Consider the following 21333-nt stretch of genomic DNA (forward strand, 5'->3'; position numbering starts at 1 on the left):
TGGCCTCTGCCTCAGGCACTAGAGTGGCTCTGGTCCTGGCGGAGCGACCCCCCGGAGGGGCAGAGCATCGCCCCCTGGTGGGCAGAGTGTCGCCCCTGGTGGGCGTGCCGGGTGGATCCTGGTCAGGCACATGCAGGAGTCTGTCTGACTGTCTCTCCCCGTTTCCAGCTTCAGAAAAATACAAAAATAAAAATAAAAAATAAAAAATAAAAAAATTAAAAATGGAACTGCCTCATGACCCAGCAATTACACTTCTGGAAATATATCTAAGGAAAGCTGAATCACCTATTTGAAAGAATATACGCACCCTTATGTTCACTGCAGTGTTATTTACAAGAGCAGCCCAAGTGCCCATCAGTAGAGGAGGGGCACATTTACTCAGCTGTAAAAAAGAAAATCTTACCTTTTGCAATAGCATAGATGGTATTATGCTAAGTGAAATAAGCCAGTTAGAGAAGGCACATAGCATATGATTTCACTTATATGTGGAATCTAATGAACAAAAGAAACTAACAAACAAAAAGAGACTCAGAGGTAGAAAACACACTGATAACTGTCAGAGGGAAAGAGGGTTAGGGGCTGGGTAAAAAAGGTGAAAGGATTAAGGAAAGAAATAGAAAAGCTCATAGACACAGGCAACAGTGTGGTAATTATGGGAGGTAAGGAGGTAGAAGAGAGTAAAGGGAGGATTAATGGTGGAGGGAGACTTAACTTGGGATGTTGAACACACACAGTATAGTGTACAGATGATGAGTTTGTGGATTGGTACACGAGACCTGTATAATTTTGCTAACCAATGTCACACCAATAAATGTAATTAAAAAGAAATTAAGGGTCTGTACTGGAATAGTTAATATTTAATTACTAAAATATCAGCATTCAAATCCATAATGAGACAAATATTGAAATAACAGCATTGGGCGAACATGAAAAATATAAATTGTTAGGCATACTCTCAGGTTAACATACTTCAATTACCCCCAAACATTTACATTTCTAATGTGCTACACACGAGAGTAGAAAAGAGTATTAAAAAAACTGTTTATTTAATGGGGGGCAGTTTCAGATGCCATCTGAGAAGCTCCTGAGTTTGAGAACCAACACCTGTGTCACGAACGATGCATGCTAGGTCTTCCCCAAATATTTTCTGAAGAAAGTAGAAAGAACTGAATTTTAGAAAGAAGAACCAGGAGAAATTAAAAAAACCCAAAAAACATTCAATTAAGTGTTGACCCTACCTTTCATAAGGGTCATAGTACTTGGAAGACACGATAACGTAAGTGACAGAAGTAGTGAACATTACATGAATAACGTCTTTTGTTCACTACTGTTTATTTCTAAACTACAAGTCAGATATCTGATCAAATGTTACAAGTAGTTCAAGAAGCTGGTCTTACCTTACAGTTCCTTCAGACACATTCGGCACTGATAGGGTTACATCTAGTGAAATCTGACACTGGCTTCTTAAGATGGACATCATCCTTAAGGCCTCTACCTCACTCCGGGGAGCATTTACTGAGGCACAGCCTAAGTATGTCAGCTTGCTGAAGACCACACTGTCCTCATCGGCCACTGGTGTGAAAGGACTTGATCCTTCAGAATCTGAAAGAAATAATAATGAGATGGTTACTTTAATTCTAATCGCTATTTTGTCGACATGAAAACCAAGTAAAAGTCTCTAAGTTATATTTAGGTTCTAAATTAAGTACTAATGAGATAATATCCCGTAGCCCCAGAAAAAGTGCCCATTAAAGCCAGAAATCTCACATGAGAACAATCACTAACACCAAAATTTTCAGGTATTGCCATAGTGTCAATACCAAACCTAAAAGGTGACCTGAGATTCAGATCCAATTTACCTTTCTGCTTCTTCTATTTGTTTTGACTTTATAATTTACACCTAGGTTAAAAAACCAACAAAACCTTTAGTATTTCACTGCTCTGAAAAATCCTATCTCTGCCTTCTTTCTGTTCTGCACTACTATTTTCCCATTCATCATCTTGGCCACTTGATTAAGTTCTCTTAGTTCCCTTGCTTTCCCTCTCTTAACAGCATTTACAGTTTTAACACCCACTCTTCCCAAAGAGCCTTTATAACTGGCTGTGGCCTTCTTCCCTGCTGTGCCTTCCAGCTCTTCTTCAGCTTGGCAGCTCTTCCCAGAGTTGTAACACAGGTCCAGCGCAAACACCTCTTCCACAGGCATTTTGCCTCTATTTGTCCAACATCGCACACAAACTCCTGATTTCCTGGAAGACTCTTAAACATTCTGAAGATTCCCTCAATGTCATTTAACCATTTCTCTTTCTTTGGTATAAATCAGGATTTTTCAACCGCTGTTCTGCCAGAAATTTCATGCTGGTCTGGGAAGGAATGAATCAACCTGATGTTGTATGAAGATTATAGACCCAATGATCTTAGCTGAATTCGCTTATGTGCAGGGTGATTTCTGCCTTAGCGATCCTTGAAATAATTCTCCTATTCTCACCAGTCCCAAAGTATAAAAAGGTTGAAAACCACTGGTATATAATCTTCATACAGTATCAGGGTGGGTAACACTTTTGTGGATGGCACAAAATTTCTGGTAGATTGGCACTGCTCCATGGACTGACAATTGAATAACACTGGTATAAATGACAAACATTTAAAGAGAAATCAGTATGGCACATCTATTTACCTGTCATATTCCCCTAAATCTAGAATCCGGAGATTTTAGAGCACACACTGATAATAATTTTTGCTTGCCCTGAATCAAACAAGGTAGACACTCAAATATTAAAAACAATAACCTTCAGTTAAGCAAGAATGCAGCAATCCTAACCTCCTTGTCCAGGTTTCACTGGCAGGCTCATCTCGGGTTTTTGGAGCCCTACTAACGGTACAGGGTTAATGGTGGATGAAGCTGAGAGCGAATTAGAAAGAGGCCCATCTCCTTCGCCATCAAGTTGTGACCTTTCCACAAGCTCCTTATCCCCTGGCTGGTCGTCCACTGGAGGGTCCATCAGCACATCTGCCAGCTCTTTCTGCAGCTGCTGCTCACTTCCATTCCCTATAATCTGAAGGTCACAAAAACATGCAATCAGCGAGGTGAGAGAGAGACGCCAGGGCTGATTCAAATGGGCTCACATTGTAGAGAAAATAAGCACTTCTTTTCATACAAAGATATCTTCTGAACGTTTTTAAAAATACAGTAGAGCCTGACCAGGTGGTGGCGCAGTGGATAGAGCGTCGGACTGGGATGCGGAAGGACCCAGGTTCGAGACCCCGAGGTCGCCAGCTTGAGCGCGGGCTCATCTGGCTTGAGCAAAGAGCTCACCAGCTTGGACCCAAGGTCGCTGACTCCAGCAGGGGGTTACTCGGTCTGCTGAAGGCCCACGGTCAAGGCACATGTGAGAGAGCAATCAATGAACAACTAAGAAGTCGCAACGCGCACAACGAGAAACTGATGATTGATGCTTCTCATCTCTCTCCGTTCCTGTCTGTCTGTCCCTGTCTATCTCTGCCTCTGTAAAAAAAAAAAAAAAAAAAAAAAAATACAGTAGAATAAATCAAGATGTGCAATAAATAAGAGCTGCAGCTGCTCTTTTAATTCATAGTTCTTTTTCATGAAAAAGTATACAGTCAGTTTGAGATGAATACCCAGAAATATATTGCATTTTCCCATGTATAAGACGTACTTTTCTGAAAACATTTAGGGTCTAAAAACTGGGTGCGTCATATATAGTGGTTGTCAAGTCATTTAAGGAGTGTGGCATTTCAAATGCCATACATGGAACTGAGGATGGGGTAATATATGAAGACAGTGATTTGTCATCAGACACAGAAGAAGATAAGCGAATGGATGGGAGCTCAGACAGTGATGAGTTGTATGAATTTTATGATGAATAAAACTTGAGTTCAATAACTTTATGTAATATATATATATATATTTTTTTTAATTTTGGGCCCAAAATTAAGGTGCATCTTATTGTCCCAGTAGAGCCCAAGCTCTACATTGATCAGGTGTCCCTGATTCGACTTCCCTGTGCAGTGGGACACTCCTGCTTTTCAGCAGGGCTGGCAGCCTCTTCGAGACTACTCTTGAGGCCGCTATAAAGATGCTACTGATCAGTGCTGACACTAACTGCTACCAGAGGAAAAACACAACTGACACACAAGTTAGTTGCAAGAATCACACAGGCAATTTATTACTCACAAATCCTTTTGGCGTGCCTGGGTACAGCTTAAGGGGGCCCCGTGGGCATGCTCCTCTTGGCTGTCTTTGGTCAGAGCTCAGAGCGGCGTGGAGACAGTCCACGTTCACATTGGAGTCTGGGCAACTACCTCAGCAGGGGCCCCTCAGCTGTAGTACCTTTTCTGGCCACCATTTTCTAACATGTGTCAAGCTACAGTAGTATCACCTCAAACCACCTTTTTGGGAGTTCCTCAAAGGGAGCCCTTTTTATGTTAATCTACTGAAACGTTAAATCAAGCCACTTTTAAGATGTTCCTAGGGAAGCTTCTTGTTTATGTTAACTTACAGAGTTATGACATCAAGCCACTTCTTATCTATGTATAACTTCACACACACACTAACTGGGCCCTGCTTGAAAGTCAGAGTCTGTTTATCACATCTGCACACACTATATTAATTCCTATCCAGACGGCATAACTTTAATTTCCTTAATTTTAATATTATATCTTAATTACTTTTATACATCTTCCATACTTTTTATATTTCTATATATTTAATTACTATATTATATTACTAAAACATTTATACATGGGCGTATCTTATACGTGGGGAAATACGGCATGTTATAGTCTGTCAATGTCATTAAATGTTTTCTACAGAGTCCTAAACTAACAACAATTAAAATATTTGCAATTTTACTGTCTGAGGAAAAATGCTGATGAGAGGAATATCTTTAGCAGCTTCTCTTATTCTGAAGAAAAAGGATAAATGTGTTTGCTTCCAGAAATTATCAACAGAAACACACTTATTAGGTAATAAATTTTCACATGTATTTTAGCACTCCTGCTATAAGGTCTGTATCTTGTATTTCTAAGGAAGACTTCTCTGGTATGAACAAATTCTTAAAGTTCGGAGACACTTGAATAAAGCTTGGGAGGATGCATGTGCAAGATGGTACTGAGGAACAGAAGCAATCCATTTCAGTAACGCCAACCTTTCTTCCAGGGTCATGACGGTGCATTATGAGTTGCTCCACAAGGAAGCAAATGAGCACAATCAAGTGGAGTCTGACAATGCTAAGGAAAACCACAGGTGACAAAACCCAGTACGGTTAAAAATGCTTAGTCAGCCTGACCAGGTGGTGGCGCAGTGGATAGAGCGTCAGACTGAGATGCAGAGGACCCAGGTTCGAGACCTTAAGGTCGCCAGCTTGAGCATAGGCTCATCTGGTTTGAGCAAAGATTGGACCCAAGGTCTCTGGCTTGAGCAAGGGGTTACTCAAGTCTGCTGAAGGCCCACGGTCAAGGAAAGCAATCAATGAGCAACTAAGATGTCACAATGAAAAACTGATGATTGATGCTTCTCATCTCTCTCCGTTCCCGTCTGTCTGTCCCTATCTATCCCTCTCTCTCTCTGTAAAAAAAATAATAATAATAAAATAAAAAAAACAAATTGTTAAAAAATGTTTATTCAATAAATACTAGAAAATTTAAAAGAGTTAATTTAGGAAAAGGAAAGTAATGATGGAAAAAAAAAAGGGCTGATCTGGAGACTTTCTGAAGACTAAAACCTGACAGCTGTTCAAAGGCTGGGGCTATGAGATTGTTAGAGAAGGACATCCTCCCAGTGGTCAACATAGAAGCTGGGAAGCAAAATTTCAGTAACAGAGGTAGGTACCTCTGGACTACCAAGGAACCCAGTTCAAACATCTTTTATAACTTACAAACTTCATGCCCCTTCGGCTGTAAATTATGATTGAGAAACAATCTTAAGTCTTTTTTGCTAACGTTTTCCCAAGGCGATTCGAACATGCCAGCCACTCTTGCCTTGGAAATAAGACAGATGAAATGTTCAGCCTCTTAGCTTCAATGACACATCTGTTTCTGTGAACTTCATGTTCTGTCTACAGATACTGCTAATGGAACTACAAGTAGTACAGTCAAGTAATTTTAACTCTTTCTTATGTCTAATCCTATACCTCCACAAGAGCTATCACATTTATTTTTTCCAAAATCGTGTTTTCAAAAGCACCTAAAAAATAATCTAGAGCCTAGTTTCAATTAACTGGAGATGAAATACTGTATCACTTAGGGTAAACAAAAGATAGCCTAATGGAACCAACATTGTTTTTTTTAAGGGGAAGGAGAACTAACATTAAGTAAGATAGTTCAAAACTTCCTGAAAACAGCCTGACCAGGCGGTGGCGCAGTGGATAGAGCGTCGGACTGGGATGCGGAAGTACCCAGGTTCGAGACTCCGAGGTCGCGCGCGGGCTCATCTGGCTTGAGCAAAGAGCTCGCCAGCTTGGACCCAAGGTCGCTGGCTCCAGCAAGGGGTTACTCGGTCTGCTGAAGGCCCACGGTCAAGGCACATGTGAGAAAGCAATCAATGAACAACTAAGAAGTCACAATGCGCAACGAGAAACTGATGATTGATGCTTCTCATCTCTCTCTGTTCCTGTCTGTCTGTCCCTGTCTATCTCTGCCTCTGTAAAAAAAAAAAAAAAAAAAAAAAAAAAACTTCCTGAAAACAGAGGAAGAAAAGATACTCGACTCCATGTTTAAGCAATATCATCAATAGAGCAAACTAAATTAAAGAGAAGACATTTTACATCTGATGAAGTATTTTGTTCTTTTCAATATAGGGTATTATATGTAAACTCAAGTCTTCTGTTGGACTAGATGCCTACATTGTATATATTTACCAATCATGATAATACACCTAACCCTGAAAGAAAACATTTATATATTTGTCTTTTGTGTTTATACATATTTATCTTGCATTCTTCCTTTGTTTATCAAGTCTAGAAACAAGAACTGCCTGCCATTTCCTTAACTCTTCCTTGAAGGCTATAAAAAATATACATAAATAAAAATGTTGATTTTTTAAAGCTGCTTAAAAATAGCAACCTAACATATGCCTTAAATTAATTAGGTCCAATACTATACTCAAAAATTATCATGTTAGATCATTTGTGGATCTTTGATCCAATTTCAAAATTACCATCTGTAACACTGTAAGACACATAGTTAAATCAATTAAAGTTTTTTTGTTTTTGTTTTTTTAAAGATAGTCCATTAATCTTCCCTAGGCCTATCTGAAAAACATTCAGCAATGACTTTCAAGGTTTCAAATGTTGGCATGCACCAGTCACCTAACATAAACTGTTGGACCCTAACAGAATTCCAAATCAGTTAAGTCTGGGGTGACCCAATAATTGGCATTTTAAAGGTTTCCAGGAGATAGTGACGCTGCTAGTTAGTCTGGGGACTACACTCTAACCATCAACCTTATATTCATGGTTCTTAACCATGACTAGACAACACAATTACAAATATTACCAGAGACCATGTTACAATTCAAACACCTGCTCCTACCTTTGTCCTCCTCCCATCTCCCACCCTGACAAATCAGTCTCAGAGGTAGAACTTGGGCATATGCAGTTTTGAGGAACTCCACAAGTGAATTTACAATAGGTGGTAGGCTAGATGAAGCCAGTAGTCTGTAGTTTGTTGATGCCCGCTACAGACAAACAGCTTAAACAAACCAGCAACTATTTATCTCTAGATTTCTTGTTATAACAGGAAAATAAACCCACAATTAGTAGGACCTTTTGTTCCTTGCTGTCAACAGCATTCTTAACAGATACCACATCGTTTCTAAATAAATGTTAATCGCATGTAAAGCAATGAAGATACTGTGGTATTAGCGAAAGGGCAGACATATAGGTCAAGTAACAAAACAATCCAGAAACAGCCCCACACATAGGGCAATTGTTTCAACAAAGTTGGCAAGGAAATTCAGTGGAGAAAGGTAATAAAAACAAATGGTACTGGGACAATTAACTTGTCATCCATACACATACAAAAACATGAATCTCAAACAATACTTCATATCATATACAAAAATTAACACAAAATAGATCACAGATTAAATGTAAATCCTAAAACTATAAAATTTAGAGAAAAAAACAGGACACCTTTGTGATTGTGGGACACAATTTCTTAGGACACACAAAGTACACATATAAGAAAAAAATTGAGAAAATGGACTTTATCAAAACTACAAACTTCTGCTCAAAAGATACTGTTGAGAATGAAAAGACAAACCACAGACTTGGAGAAAATATTTGCAAATTATATATTTTATAAAGGATTTACATCCAGAATCTAGACGGAACTCTTAAAACTCAATAAGAAAACAAGCAACCCAATTTAAAAAAAAATGGGCATTTCACCAGAAAAGATTCATGGATGGCAAACAAGCACATGAAAGAAACTAACTACAATATAAGAAAATTAAAAGAAATTAAAACCAAAACAATCCTGACCATACCAACGGCCGGCAAGGATTGAAACAATTGAAAAAAATCTCCTGTATTGCTGGTGGGAAGGTAAAAGGTACAAGTCACTTCAGCAGTTTTTTTGTAAATGTAAAGTTAAATCTACATTTAACATATGACTCGTTCCCAGATATTTACCCAAGAAAACCAAAAATATGTCTACACAACGACCTGTGTGTAAATGTTTATAACAGCACTAATCATAACCACACAAAAACTGAATATGAAGTAAATATTCATCGACTGGTGAGTAAACAAATGGCCCTATATATCTACACAATAGGACACATCCCTATTCAATGGAATAGATCTCAGCAATAAGAAATAATAAATTACTAATATACAAAATAACAAGGATGAATCTCAAAAGCATTATTCTAAGTAGATAACCCAGACACACAAAAACTAGATACAGTATGTTTCCATTTACTGTATATGGCATTCTGGAAAAGGCAAAACTACAGGGACAGAAATCAGATCACTGGTTGCCATGGGAAGGAGGCAAGAGGACTAAAAATATGCACAAAGGGACTTTTTGGAGTGATGAAAATATTCTGTATTTTGACTGTGATGGTGGTGGTGACAAAAGTTTACGTTCATTAAATGTTATAGAATTATACAACAAAAGAGGTTTCATTTTAACCCTTTGAGTAGTACAAACGTTCATGTACATCCTCGTGCCTCCTGACCATCCAGAGTACGGTCATACATGTACACCTTTAAACTCTGAGCTGGAGCAGTAAATGTATGTTCTTCTTGTTTTCATAAATTGATTATCAAATATGATTTTAAGGTAATAAAACTGGAACTGGAACTAATTTAATTTTATGAAAAAAAACACAAAACACTCACTCCCGGGGGTCAGCGAGCAGGAAAAAAACTCACTATTCAAAGGGTTAAAGTGTGTAAATTTTATCTCAATAAATTTGACTTTTAATATACTGACAGTGTGGGAGTTCTATATATTTGGGGGCAGAAATTATATAGGAAATCTCTGTACTGCTTTCAATTTTGCCATGAATCTAAAACTGCTCTATAAAGTAGGAGGAAAAATGTGGTTTCTATAAAAGATGTAATTTGAGAATACAACTGTTCCTTTTTGCTATCTGCCATTTAAAAGATGTTCATCCAAGCCCTGGCCGGTTGGCTCAGCGGTAGAGCGTCGGCCTGGCGTGCGGGGGACCCGGGTTCGATTCCTGGCCAGGGCACATAGGAGAAGCGCCCATTTGCTTCTCCACCCCCACCCCCTCCTTCCTCTGTCTCTCTCTTCCCCTCCTGCAGCCAAGGCTCCATAGGAGCAAAGATGGCCCGAGCGCTGGGGATGGCTCCTTGGCCTCTGCCCCAGGCGCTAGAGTGGCTCTGGTCTGGCAGAGCATCGCCCCCTGGTGGGCAGAGCGTAGCCCCTGGTGGGCGTGCCGGGTGGATCCCAGTCGGGCGCATGCGGGAGTCTGTCTGACTGACTGTTTCTCCCCGTTTCCAGCTTCAGAAAAATACAAAAAAATAAAATAAAATAAAAGATGTTCATCTAAGACTATTTTTGGCAATAACTTTATTTGATAAGAGTCTCCTATGCCATCTCACCTCCCCACAATTCACAAATAATCACTAATCTGTTCCTATAAACCCCTTTCTCAACTGTCTACTAGACAACCTTCAGCTATATACTCTAAACTTATTACATCAAACTCAATTCACTACCTGTCTTCCTGAATCATTTAAAACAAACAGTTGCACTACCATCCACTCAGTGGCCAAATGAAGACCAAGATCCCCTCTGACTCCTGTCATTCCCACACTACTCACACATCTGCTCCTGCTCAGTTGCACGCGTCTCCTTCTACCTCTCTGCAGCGCTGACACCACATGACAACATCTTTCATTTTACACAAGCCTACTGCAGAGGCAATAGTTTCAATGCCTTCTTTCTCTCTGCTATGACCTATCTTTTATATTGTCATTCAAGTTACAATTCAAATTCTAGTTCTGATTTAGCACTGCATTTTTCTTAAACCCTTCCATGTTTCCTCAATACCCATAAGATAAAGGCCAAATTCTAACTATATTCTATGAGTTTTTCACAACTCTGCTCAATCTACCTTTTTCATCTCTTATTAGTTCTATCAAAATACTCAACTTTCCCAGGACACATCATCAACTTTCAAGCATGTGCAGACTCTTCACTATCCTGAAAAGCCCTCCTCTCCTTTGTTTTCTTTAAGACCACACTTAAATTCTGTCACCTCCTCTGAGTTTAACTGCTCCCTCCTCAGGGAGTGCTACCATAATTATTAGCATACACAGTTATTCAAGAACTGCTACTTCTTTTAGAGAATGTTTGTTTAGTGAGTCTTTCGAATCAGACTGGGCATTATTAAATAGCAGAGACTGTTTCTTAATTATTTTTATATTCCCAAAGGTAAGTGACTGGTGCAGAGTATATCTGCAATACACGTTTACTGAATTGAATTTTATTTTATAAAAAATGTATTGACTACGCCCTGGCCGGTTGGCTCAGCAGTAGAGCGTCGGCCTAGCGTGCGGAGGACCCGGGTTTGATTCCCGGCCAGGGCACACAGGAGAAGCGCCTATTTGCTTCTCCACCCCTCCGCCACGCTTTCCCTCTCTGTCTCTCTCTTCCCCTCCCGCAGCCAAGGCTCCATTGGAGCAAAGATGGCCCGGGCGCTGGGGATGGCTCTGTGGCCTCTGCCCCAGGCGCTAGAGTGGCTCTGGTCGCAACATGGCGACGCCCAGGATGGGCAGAGCATCGCCCCCTGGTGGGCAGAACATCGCCCCTGGTGGGCGTGCCGGGTGGATCCCGGTCGGGCGCATGCGGGGAGCCTGTCTGACTGTCTCTCCCTGTTTCTAGCTTCAGAAAAATGGAAAAAAATAAAATTAAAAAAAAAAATGTATTGACTAATTTTTTTTTAAACAGAGGAAAGGGAGGAGAGGAAGAGAGAAAGTGACAGGGTAGGGGGAGGGGAGAAGGGGGAAAAATAAGAAGAGGGAAGGAGGGAAGGAGGGAAAGAGGGGGAAGGAGGGGCAGGAGAGAGAGAGAAACATTGAGTTATTGTTCCACTTATTTATGCATTCACTGTACCCTGAGCAGGGATCAAACCCACAACCTTGGCCTATTGCCATGATGCTCTAACCAACTGAGCTACCCAGCCAGGGCCTGAACTGAATTTTACAAATGTGTAAAAGAGAAGCTAAAAAGCAGTACGATTTGGACACAGATTTTGGTTCAGTTAAAAAATAAAGTAAAATCTAATCTGAATGATTTTAGCTTTGTTAATAAAAAAAAAAAAATACCATCCTTTCCTATTATTCTGAGAGTGTCATTAAGGTTTACCATTTACAATAAAAAATGCAGGACCAAATATCATGCTGCAATTTACAAACAATAAACTTTACTTTGAAGTCCAACAAAGACTTTAAACTTAATTTAGGACAAATATAAAAATAAAAAAGCAAAAATGAATAAATAATACAAATAAAGGTCACACTTATATTCATATTCCTTTTTATGCTACCTATATAAAGAGGAAGGAAGTTCTTTAGGAAACAGTTCTGAATTGAGAAAAAAAAAACAAGTATGAAATAGCCAATTTAGCAGTTACTATAAATACAGACATAAATGTTTACAAGGACAGAGACTGCATAGTAAATGGTTTATTCATAACTGTTGACACTGGCCGGTTGGCTCAGTGGTAGAGTCTGGCGTACGGGGGTCCTGGGTTTGATTCCCAGTCAGGGCACACAGGAGAGGCGCCCATCTGTTTCTCCAACCCTCCCCCTCTCCTTCCTCTCTGTCTCGCTTCCCCTCCCGCAGCCAAGGCTCCATTGGAGCAAAGTTGGCCTGGGCACTGAGGATGGCTCTATGGCCTCCGCCTCAGGCGCTAGAATGGCTCTGGTTGCAACAGAGCGACACCCCAGATGGGCAGAGCATCGCCCCCTGGTGGGCATGCCGGGTGGATCCTGGTCGGGCACACGCGGGGGTCTGTCTGCCTCGTTTCCAACTTCAGAAAAAATACAAAAAAATAATAATAACTATTTACAAAGCAGGTGGTAGCCTGACTAGGTGGTGGCGCAGTGGATAGAGCATCGAACTGGGATATGGAGGACCCAGGTTCGAGACCCCAAGGTCGCCAGCTTGAGTGCAGGCTCATTTGGTTTGAGCAAAGCTTACCAGCTTGGACCCAAGGTCACTGGCTTGAGCAAGGGGTTACTTGGTCTGCTATAGCCCCATGGTCAAGGCACATGTGAGAAAGCAATCAATGAACAACTAAGGTGTCGCAATGAAAAACTGATGATTGATGCTTCTCATCTCTCTCCTTTCCTGTCTGTCTGTCCCTATCTATCCCTCTCTCTGACTCTCTCTGTTTAAAAAAAAAAAAAAAAAAGCAGGTGGTAGAAAACATATTAGGGACAAGAGCTAGCTGCGGCACAACTCCAGGGGGCACCATTCGTATCATGAACTATGTGAACAGCATCCTATTGGGGTTGTACAGAGTATAGCCTATGCAACTGTCAGTAGCCTTACTTTGGCTCCACAGAAAGAGAGAATGAGTTTGGGACATGGCTCTAACACTTAACTGTTGCTTATGAATAAATGAACCTCCGGAGTTATGAATATCTAATCTCTAAAATGGCAATATTCGTATCTCCCAGGATTGTCATGATGGCTCAATGATACAATAATATGATTATTTGGCAGTTATTTATTTCAGGCACTGAGACTTTCACAGGGATTACATAATTTCTTCACAGTACCTGCCAATTAGTAAGCATCCATGTATGCATTCAATTATGTAGTATCTCCCTACTTCACTTTCAGCTATTTGTAAAGAAGCTCTGATCTATCATCTATTTAGAGCTGAAGATCAGAAATGTAAATAACTTTTAAAAAGTTCTCTCACTTTCCATCGTCCTGAGAACACACATATTATTCATGTACACAAGACACATTATGTCTGACCTGTGGTGGTACAGTGGGTAACGCATTTGACCTAGAGCACTAAAGTCACAGGTTCAAAACCCTGAGTTTGCCAGACAAGACACATACATACAAGAAGCAACTACTATGAGTTAATGCTACCTGCTCCTCCCCACCCCCCTTCTCTCTCTCCTCTCCAAAAATCAGTAAATAAAATCCTTAAAAAAAAAAGAGAGAAGCATTACTAGAATAACCTCTGTCCTCTCTAAATGTATAAAATAAAGGTAATAACTTATATGGTAGAATTGGCAAGAAGTCTATTTCCTTGAGAGCAAAACTGCATTTTATGGAACCAAAGGACAAAGTGTTCCAAAGGCAATATCCAGCAGAGTCATTTCCTGGTCTTAATTTTCTACTTCTAACTTTATAGCCCCCGTTTCCCTTCCACCACAACAATACCAACTAGACTCCAGCTGCTCTGCCAGTTATGCAAAACTACGCTAGGTAGCATGGGACCCTCTGCCAGTCAAGATTTTGTCTTCAAAGAGCAGTATGCTTAGAAAATGACAATGTGTGCTCGAGAAATCCACAGATGATCAAAAGATTAAAGACAAATTCCTGACGATCTATATTTCCCACTATTTGTGTCACATTGTCCTTAAACATGAATCAAAATGGTTCAAACTGAGTAAATTTGCTCAACTTCAGTGTAAAAGCTGAGCCATTTCAAAACAAGTATAAAAATTACAGTTTTATCAGAAAGAAAGGCACAATAGACCAGAAGTCCAATTTGGATATTGGAAGATACAGCTGCTAATCTCAAATCCACTCACATATTCCTTCTGTGATCTTTTTTTTTTTTTTTCATTTTTCCGAAGCTGGAAACGGGGAGGCAGTCAGACAGACTCCCGCATGCGCCCGACCGGGATCCACCCAGCATGCCCACCAGGGGGCAATGCTTTCCCCCTGGGGCGTCGCTCTGTTGCGTCCAGAGCCATTCTAGCACCTGAGGCAGAGGCCATAGAGCCATCCCCAGCGCCCGGGACATCTTTGCTCCAATGGAGCCTCACTGCAGGAGGGGAAGAGAGAGACAGAGAGGAAGGAGAGGGGGAGGGGTGGAGAAGCAAATGGGCGTCTCTCCTGTGTGCCCTGGCCGGGAATCGAACCCGGGACTCCTGCACGCCGGGCCGACACTCTACCACTGAGCCAACCAGCCAGGGCCCTTCTGTGATCTTTAATGAAACCTTAAATCTCTTTGTGCCTCATTTATAACAGCAACTGTTCTGATAAACAATCTCTTTATCTTAACTGTATGAAGGATGGACCAGAGAAAACACTCAAAATTACCATTAGGAATTATTAACATTAATTTAAAATTAAAAAAAAGGAGGAGGAGGAATAGAACACCTTGTGAATACATTCTAAAAAGTCAACTAAAGAGAGACCCAAAATATTTATGATTCTTGTGCTAAATAAATAGAGGAATTATGACTGGGTTTTACCTTTCTAATTGTCTGAATTTTCTGTATTAAACAAATGTTCTGTTATCATTAGAGAAAACAAATGGCAGAATGGCTATCTGCATCTTGGGAGAAAAAAAAAAAGCAAGGACATACAATCCTACTATATGCAGTGGTCCTCAAACCAGACCTTTTCAAACCTTTGATCTTTCCATGTCAGACTCACTTCTTTGCAAAATTACTAATCAGTCTTTAAGGCTTTGCTGAATTGCTGCCTATTCTATGAAATCTTTCCTTCTTTAGGCAACAATTACATTCTCATATAATTATTATCTATATTCTAGCACTTGGTGAATTTTATTGTGGTGCCATATTGACTTATGTGTCTCCCTCACCACCCTAACCCCCTTAATTAAATTGTTCATTCATGGTTCACTAACTTTGCTTGCTAAATTATTATTATTTTTTATTTTACACAGACAGAGAGAGAATCAGAGAGAGGGATAGACAGGGACAGACAGACAGGAACAAAGAGAGATGAGAAGCATCAATCATCAGTTTTTTGTTGCAACACTTTTAAGTTGTTCATTGATTGCTTTTTCATATGTGCCTTGACCGGTCAGGGGGCCTTCAGCAGACCAAATAGCCCCTTGCTTGAGCCAGTGACCTTGGGTCCAAGCTGGTGAGCCTTGCTCAAATCAGATGAGCCCATGCTCAAGCTGGTGACATCGGGGTCTCGAACCTGGGTCCTCCACATCCCAATCCGAAGCTCTATCCACTGTGCCACCACCTGGTCAGGCTGCTTGCTGAATTAAAAACTCAGCATTGGCCCTGGCCAACTGGCTCAGTGGTTGAGCATCGGTCTGGCATGTGGAAGTCCTGAGTTCGATTCCCAGTCAGGGCACACAGGAGAAGTGCCCATCTGCTTTTCCACCCCTCCCACTCTCACTTTTTTTTTCTCTCTCTCTCTCTTCCCCTCCTGTAGCCATGGCTTAACTGGAGTGAGCTGGCCCCAGATGCTAAGAATAACTCCATGGCCTCTGCCTCAGGTGCTAACTAAGTAGAGCTTGGTTGCTGAACAACAGAGCTACGCCCCAGATGGACAAAGCATTGCCCCCTAGTGAGCTTGCTGGGTGGATCCCAGTCAAGGCACATGCAGGAGACTGTCTCTGCCTCCCCTCCTCTCACTGAATATAAAAAAATTAAAAAGTAAAAATAAATAAAAGCTCAGCATTACAGAGGACAAAATCACCTGATTCTAAAACAAATTAACATCAGAAACTGGGTCAGAAGATTAGTTTAGTTAATACAGTGAGAGAAATAATTTCTATATCTGCTATTTTAATAAAACTTGGTAACTATTTTCCAACTAAGATAACATCAACTGAATTTTTCAAGAAGACAACTATGAAGATTAAAGTTTTAAAAATTCTATGACTTTCCTGACAGAGGGAAAGGGGATGATAGACTGACAGGATGGGATGAGAGTAGAAAAGCAAAACCTGAAAGGAAGGGGGAGGGTGTTAGGGAAAGGGGAGCAGGGGGGGATGTACTGGGGAACACGAGGGAGGGGAGGATGAATCTGGGGGGGACACTAGAATCTATGTAAACACAATAAATTAATAAAAAATTCTATGAAAGTTAAAAAAAATCTGTTTCCTCTAGTAAATGACAGAAAATATGCCTCAAAAAATATTAAAGCCTTCTTTTAAGTTTCAGTTATGTTAGATTTTAAAAAGTATCTTCATTGCAAAAATATATTGAGAGTATGATTCTACAAGGGAGTTGACAGTTGTATTCATTTTCCAGTAAATTCCAAAAAAAATATTGCATTGACCCAAAATTTCATGCCTCCCATTACCAAAACATATTTTAAAGATAAACTTTGTGTATCAAGCATTTTTATTAAAAATTTTAGAAAGCTTTTCTGTTTACATATCTATCTACCCTTACTACATTGAAACTGATCTAATTCAGGAAGCACGCTATAAAAAAATCTTGCTTTACAAATAATAGGTGTTCAATTTAAAAAAAAGAAAGACAAGCAGAAAATCTGGAATTTATATAAATTACAGAAAGTAAAGAATAAAATAATAAAATCACTAAAAATTTAGTTCCCAGAGATTAAGCTAATTAGAAGGTTAGTTCATTTCTTTCTCAGGCATTTTTTTTAAGATTTTATTTATTGATTTTAGAAAGAGGAAAAAGAGAAAAAAGGGTGAGAGGAGAAGCAGAAAGTAGCAACTCATAGTTGCTTCTCTTATGTGCCTTGACCAGGCAAGCTTGAAGTTTTGAATCAATGACCTAAGCATTCCAGGTTGATGCTCTATCCATCCACCATCACAGGTCAGGCTCTTCTCGGGCATTTTTGAGACACCCTTTAAAAAAAAATAAAAAAAAAATTCTCTGACTTTTCACCTAATAAGTACTAGCTTCACCAATGTACCCCAACCATTTATTGAGTGTCTCTGGCTAAGATATAAAGGTGTATTATTTCTACACCAAAGGAATCAAGTAGTGAAACACAACATGTTCTGAATTTTTATGGTAAGTTCTCAGATTTTGATGTTGAGCTGTCAAAACATTTTATGAAGAAAAACGCCTACCTGTGTTTTTTACAACTGCATCATCACAGAAAGCTTTTCATTAAAAAGCCTAACTAAACCATTATCCTTTCCAAAAAGCCGTTCATGGCTCCTCACCAAACTGAGATAGGTTGCCATCCCCTCTGCTCTGCAGCACCTTTTGTTAACTTCAACTATAGTATTTATTTAACTGTATTGATGTTGAAAATTTAATATGGTCACAAAAGTTTACAGCTCCTCCATCACAACAAACAGTGTATTTCCCTAAATCCATGATCTGGACTAACCTTGTGACTGCTTTGACCAAAATTTTGAATGTGCTAGATGTGACACCATGTAATTTCTAAACATTAGCCTTTAAAAAGGGCCTTACAGTCCCTGGTCGGCTGTCTCAGTGGCAGAGTGTCAGCGTGGCTTGTGGATGTCCTGGGTTCGATTTTCCATCAGGGGACACAGGAGAAGTGACCCTCTGCTTCTCTCCACCCCTCCCCTTCCCCTTTCTTTCTCTCTCTCCCCATCCCGCAGCCATGGCTCCTGAGTAAGGATGGCTCCCTGAAGCCTCCGGTCAGGTGCTAAAAACAGCTCAGTTGCAAAAATGGCTTCAGATGAGGGCTGCCAGGTAGATCCTGGTCAGGGCCCATGTGAGAGTCTATCTCCCCTTCTCTCACTTGGAAAAGAAGAAGTAAAAAATAAAAGGCCTTACAGCTTCTACATCTGCCCTAAGACTATCATGCTGTGAAGAAGCCTAAAATGAAAGACCACACAGAAAGAGACTTAGCTACCCTGGTTAGAGCTTAGTCAGTCCCCAGCCAACATACAAGTTGAATAAATTTGTGTGAGCTTAACAGCACAAACCTCCCAATCAATCCACAAAATGAGAAATAAATTGTTTTAAACCACCAAGTTCTGAGGTAGTTACAAAGCAAAGACTAGAAGAAACAACTGTAGCAAGAATTTTAACAACTGTAATCTACCCTTAGCTATAATCATCTTGAAAACGAGATCCATTCCATTCATCTCTACTTTCATTCACCCTTTTAAGAGCTTCTCTTTGGGTGTGATGTTCTGTAGGTTCACGTTCATCCTGTTTGGGACTGTTTTTTTTGAAACTGAGGATTTGCGTCTTTTATCACTTCTGAAAATATTCAGCTATTATCTCAAGTATGTCTTTCTCTGCCACTCTAAAGGTATATATATTGCTCCTTCTCACTTAAGTCTCCATGTATCTTAACTGCCCTTTCATATTTTATTATCTTCCAGTGCTATCTTCTGGGTAATTTCCTAAGATTCACTTTGCAAGAATTTGATTCTCTCTTCAGCCACATACATTCTACTATTTAACACATCTGCTGTAACTCTGATTTCACTGGCTTTAATTTTCATTTGTAGAAGTTCTAATTTTAGTTTACTTGATCTTTTAAATTTTTTGATAATTTTGTTCTTTTCTAATGTTTGTAATTTTTCTTTAAAACTTTAATCATTTTATTCCTATCTATTTTAAGGTTACAGCTAATAATTCAAATGCCTAAATTTTAGTGAGATTTGATCCTTCTTGGGTTTGCTGTCTCTTGCTCAAGATGAACTGTCCTTTGTGTATGTTTGTAAATTTTGGATTGGGTGGTATTCTTTATCAGGGTTATCTGTGGCAATACCATGCAGCATGGGTGGCAAGTGTATCCCTCGACAGTAGTTCTGCAGTTGATTCTATCAGGTGCCTCAGAAGTATTACCAACCTAGGAACATGTAGACAGTGTAAATTCAAGCCCCAAACATACACAAAAGCAAGTCGGTGGGTACAAATTCTCAGTAAGACTCTCCTCCAAACCAGCATTCAAACTAAGATATATAAGCTTCCTTATATTCTCTGTGATTGTAAGCAGATTTTTTTAAGTCTATCCTTTCAGTTAGAACTAGCCCGTAAGAGCGCTTTATAAGGAAATCTCAGTTCCAACTACTCTCTCTGTAAAACCCAAGGTCTTATCTCTTTCCCAGTTTAGCTGCTATCAAAACCAGTCCACTGGTTATAAAGAACAGTGCAGCCCCATGTCAGCTCATATTGTTCTGACTTTCAGTTCCTTCTTGGTTTTTGTTCCTGAGGGATTTTCTTATGAATACAGCTAAGCAATTAAAGGGGTGTTTGTTATATTTCATCCAGCTTTCCTAAGTCTTTTGTACTGGTATTTTGAGGTTTTCTAGGTCATCCTATTTCCAAAATGAGAGTTCTTATCCTTGATGCCTAAAACAACACTTGGCAGATTACTAGCTGGCAACTGAATATTCAACAAACCACTCAATTAGGACTTTTGCGATGAAAGAGTGACAGACCTATTAAATATATTTAATCCAATGCAATTTTAAAATCTATTTGTGGCTGAGAAAAAGTTTCAGAACAAGTGAGCCTAACTGAGCAACAAATTTGTAGTTACATGGAAATAAAATACATAGAAGAAACATTTGAAATTTGGAGAACATATTGCTCAAATCCTTGGTCTACAGAGTATCTCTTTTTGTTTTTAGAGAGAGAGAGAGACAAGGAAGGGAGAGATGAGAAGCATCAACTCCTAGTTGCATCACTTTAGTTGTTTATAAATTGCTTCTCATACATGCCTTGACTGTGGAGGAAGGCTCAAGCTGAGCCAGTGACCTCTTGCTCAAGTCAGCAACCTTAGGATCATACTGATGATCTTGTGTTCAAGCTGGCTACCTCAGGGTTTGAGAGGTCCCAGGTTGACGCTCTATCTACTGTGCCACCATTTGTAAGCCACCATATGTCTTTTTGGTAAGAGATGGATGTGAGAGAGCAAGAAAAAAAGTTCTCTGGGGGGAGTCCTGATGGTCCTTCCCATTTAGCAAAAATGATTCATCAAATTAGAAACAGGAAGAATAAGTCAAATAGTACTTCAAATAGGAGAAATTTGGAAGGATAGAAGATTGAGCTATTTGTATCTGTACTTATTTATGTTGTAGTCCTTCCTATTCTAGAAACTGCTCCTGGGCTAACCCCTCCCCTCATGCATAGGAAACCTGTCTCCCTAATCTAATCAAGGAGTTCGATCTTTTGTGATAACAAAAGAATTATTCACTAACAAGAGGAGTAATTCTTATTAGTGTATAAATAAAATCTCTCACTGAAATTCTTATCGCCCTAAATCTATTACTCTATTTTCTGTTCCTCTTTTTTAGCAAAATTCCTTGAAATAGTGATCTACAGTTATTGTCACTTCTTGCTCACCATCCATTTACCACCCAACCCACACTAATCCTGCTAAAGCTCTCATCTTTTTAAAAAAGAAAATAAAAATCTCTTAAAAGATTTACTAAGGCTTATCATTTTTCAGTCACCACTTAAAACAGAATTGAACCTACCTGATTACTCCCACTTTCTTAAAACACTTTCTCTTCCAAAGCATTCTGACCTCCTAGTTTTCCTTATATTTCATTAGCTATTCTCAATCTTCTTTGCTGATTTCATCTTAATCTCTAAAGAACTGAAGTACCTCAAGAATCGACACTCACTCTATGAAGAGCTCATCTAATCCCATAGCTTTGAATACTATTTATATACTCTTGATGCCAGCCAAGAACTCTCCTACGAATCAACCTCAGACATCCAACCAACTACATGAAATAATGAAAGAGACATTTGGTAGTCATCTCAAATTTAATGTCCTAAACTGGAACTGTGATTCCCCTGCCCAATCGTGGTCTTCCTATCTCAGTAAATGGCACTACTATATACTGACCAGCTCAGGCACAAATCTAGGAATCACTGTTTACTTCTCTCTTTGCCTCAAATCCCACATCTCATTTGTCACCCTAATACCAATCACATCTTGAATTT

At 39.7% G+C, this 21333-nt stretch overlaps 1 protein-coding gene across 5 annotated transcripts in view; it reads right to left on the bottom strand.

Moving 5' to 3' along the window:
- RABGAP1 (RAB GTPase activating protein 1) overlaps positions 1 to 21333 on the bottom strand; it is a 186017-nt gene that overhangs the window by 125513 nt on the left and 39171 nt on the right. For all 5 annotated transcript variants that reach the window (XM_066256280.1, XM_066256279.1, XM_066256283.1 and 2 more), the window contains 2 exons: positions 2820 to 3054; positions 1398 to 1602 (listed from right to left, as the gene is read on the bottom strand). In XM_066256280.1, coding sequence (XP_066112377.1) covers positions 1398 to 1602; positions 2820 to 3054 — 440 coding nt within the window. The remainder of the gene's footprint in view (positions 1 to 1397; positions 1603 to 2819; positions 3055 to 21333) is intronic.

This window comes from Saccopteryx bilineata, chromosome 2, assembly GCF_036850765.1.
Source record: "Saccopteryx bilineata isolate mSacBil1 chromosome 2, mSacBil1_pri_phased_curated, whole genome shotgun sequence".
Classification (NCBI taxonomy): domain Eukaryota; kingdom Metazoa; phylum Chordata; class Mammalia; order Chiroptera; family Emballonuridae; genus Saccopteryx; species Saccopteryx bilineata.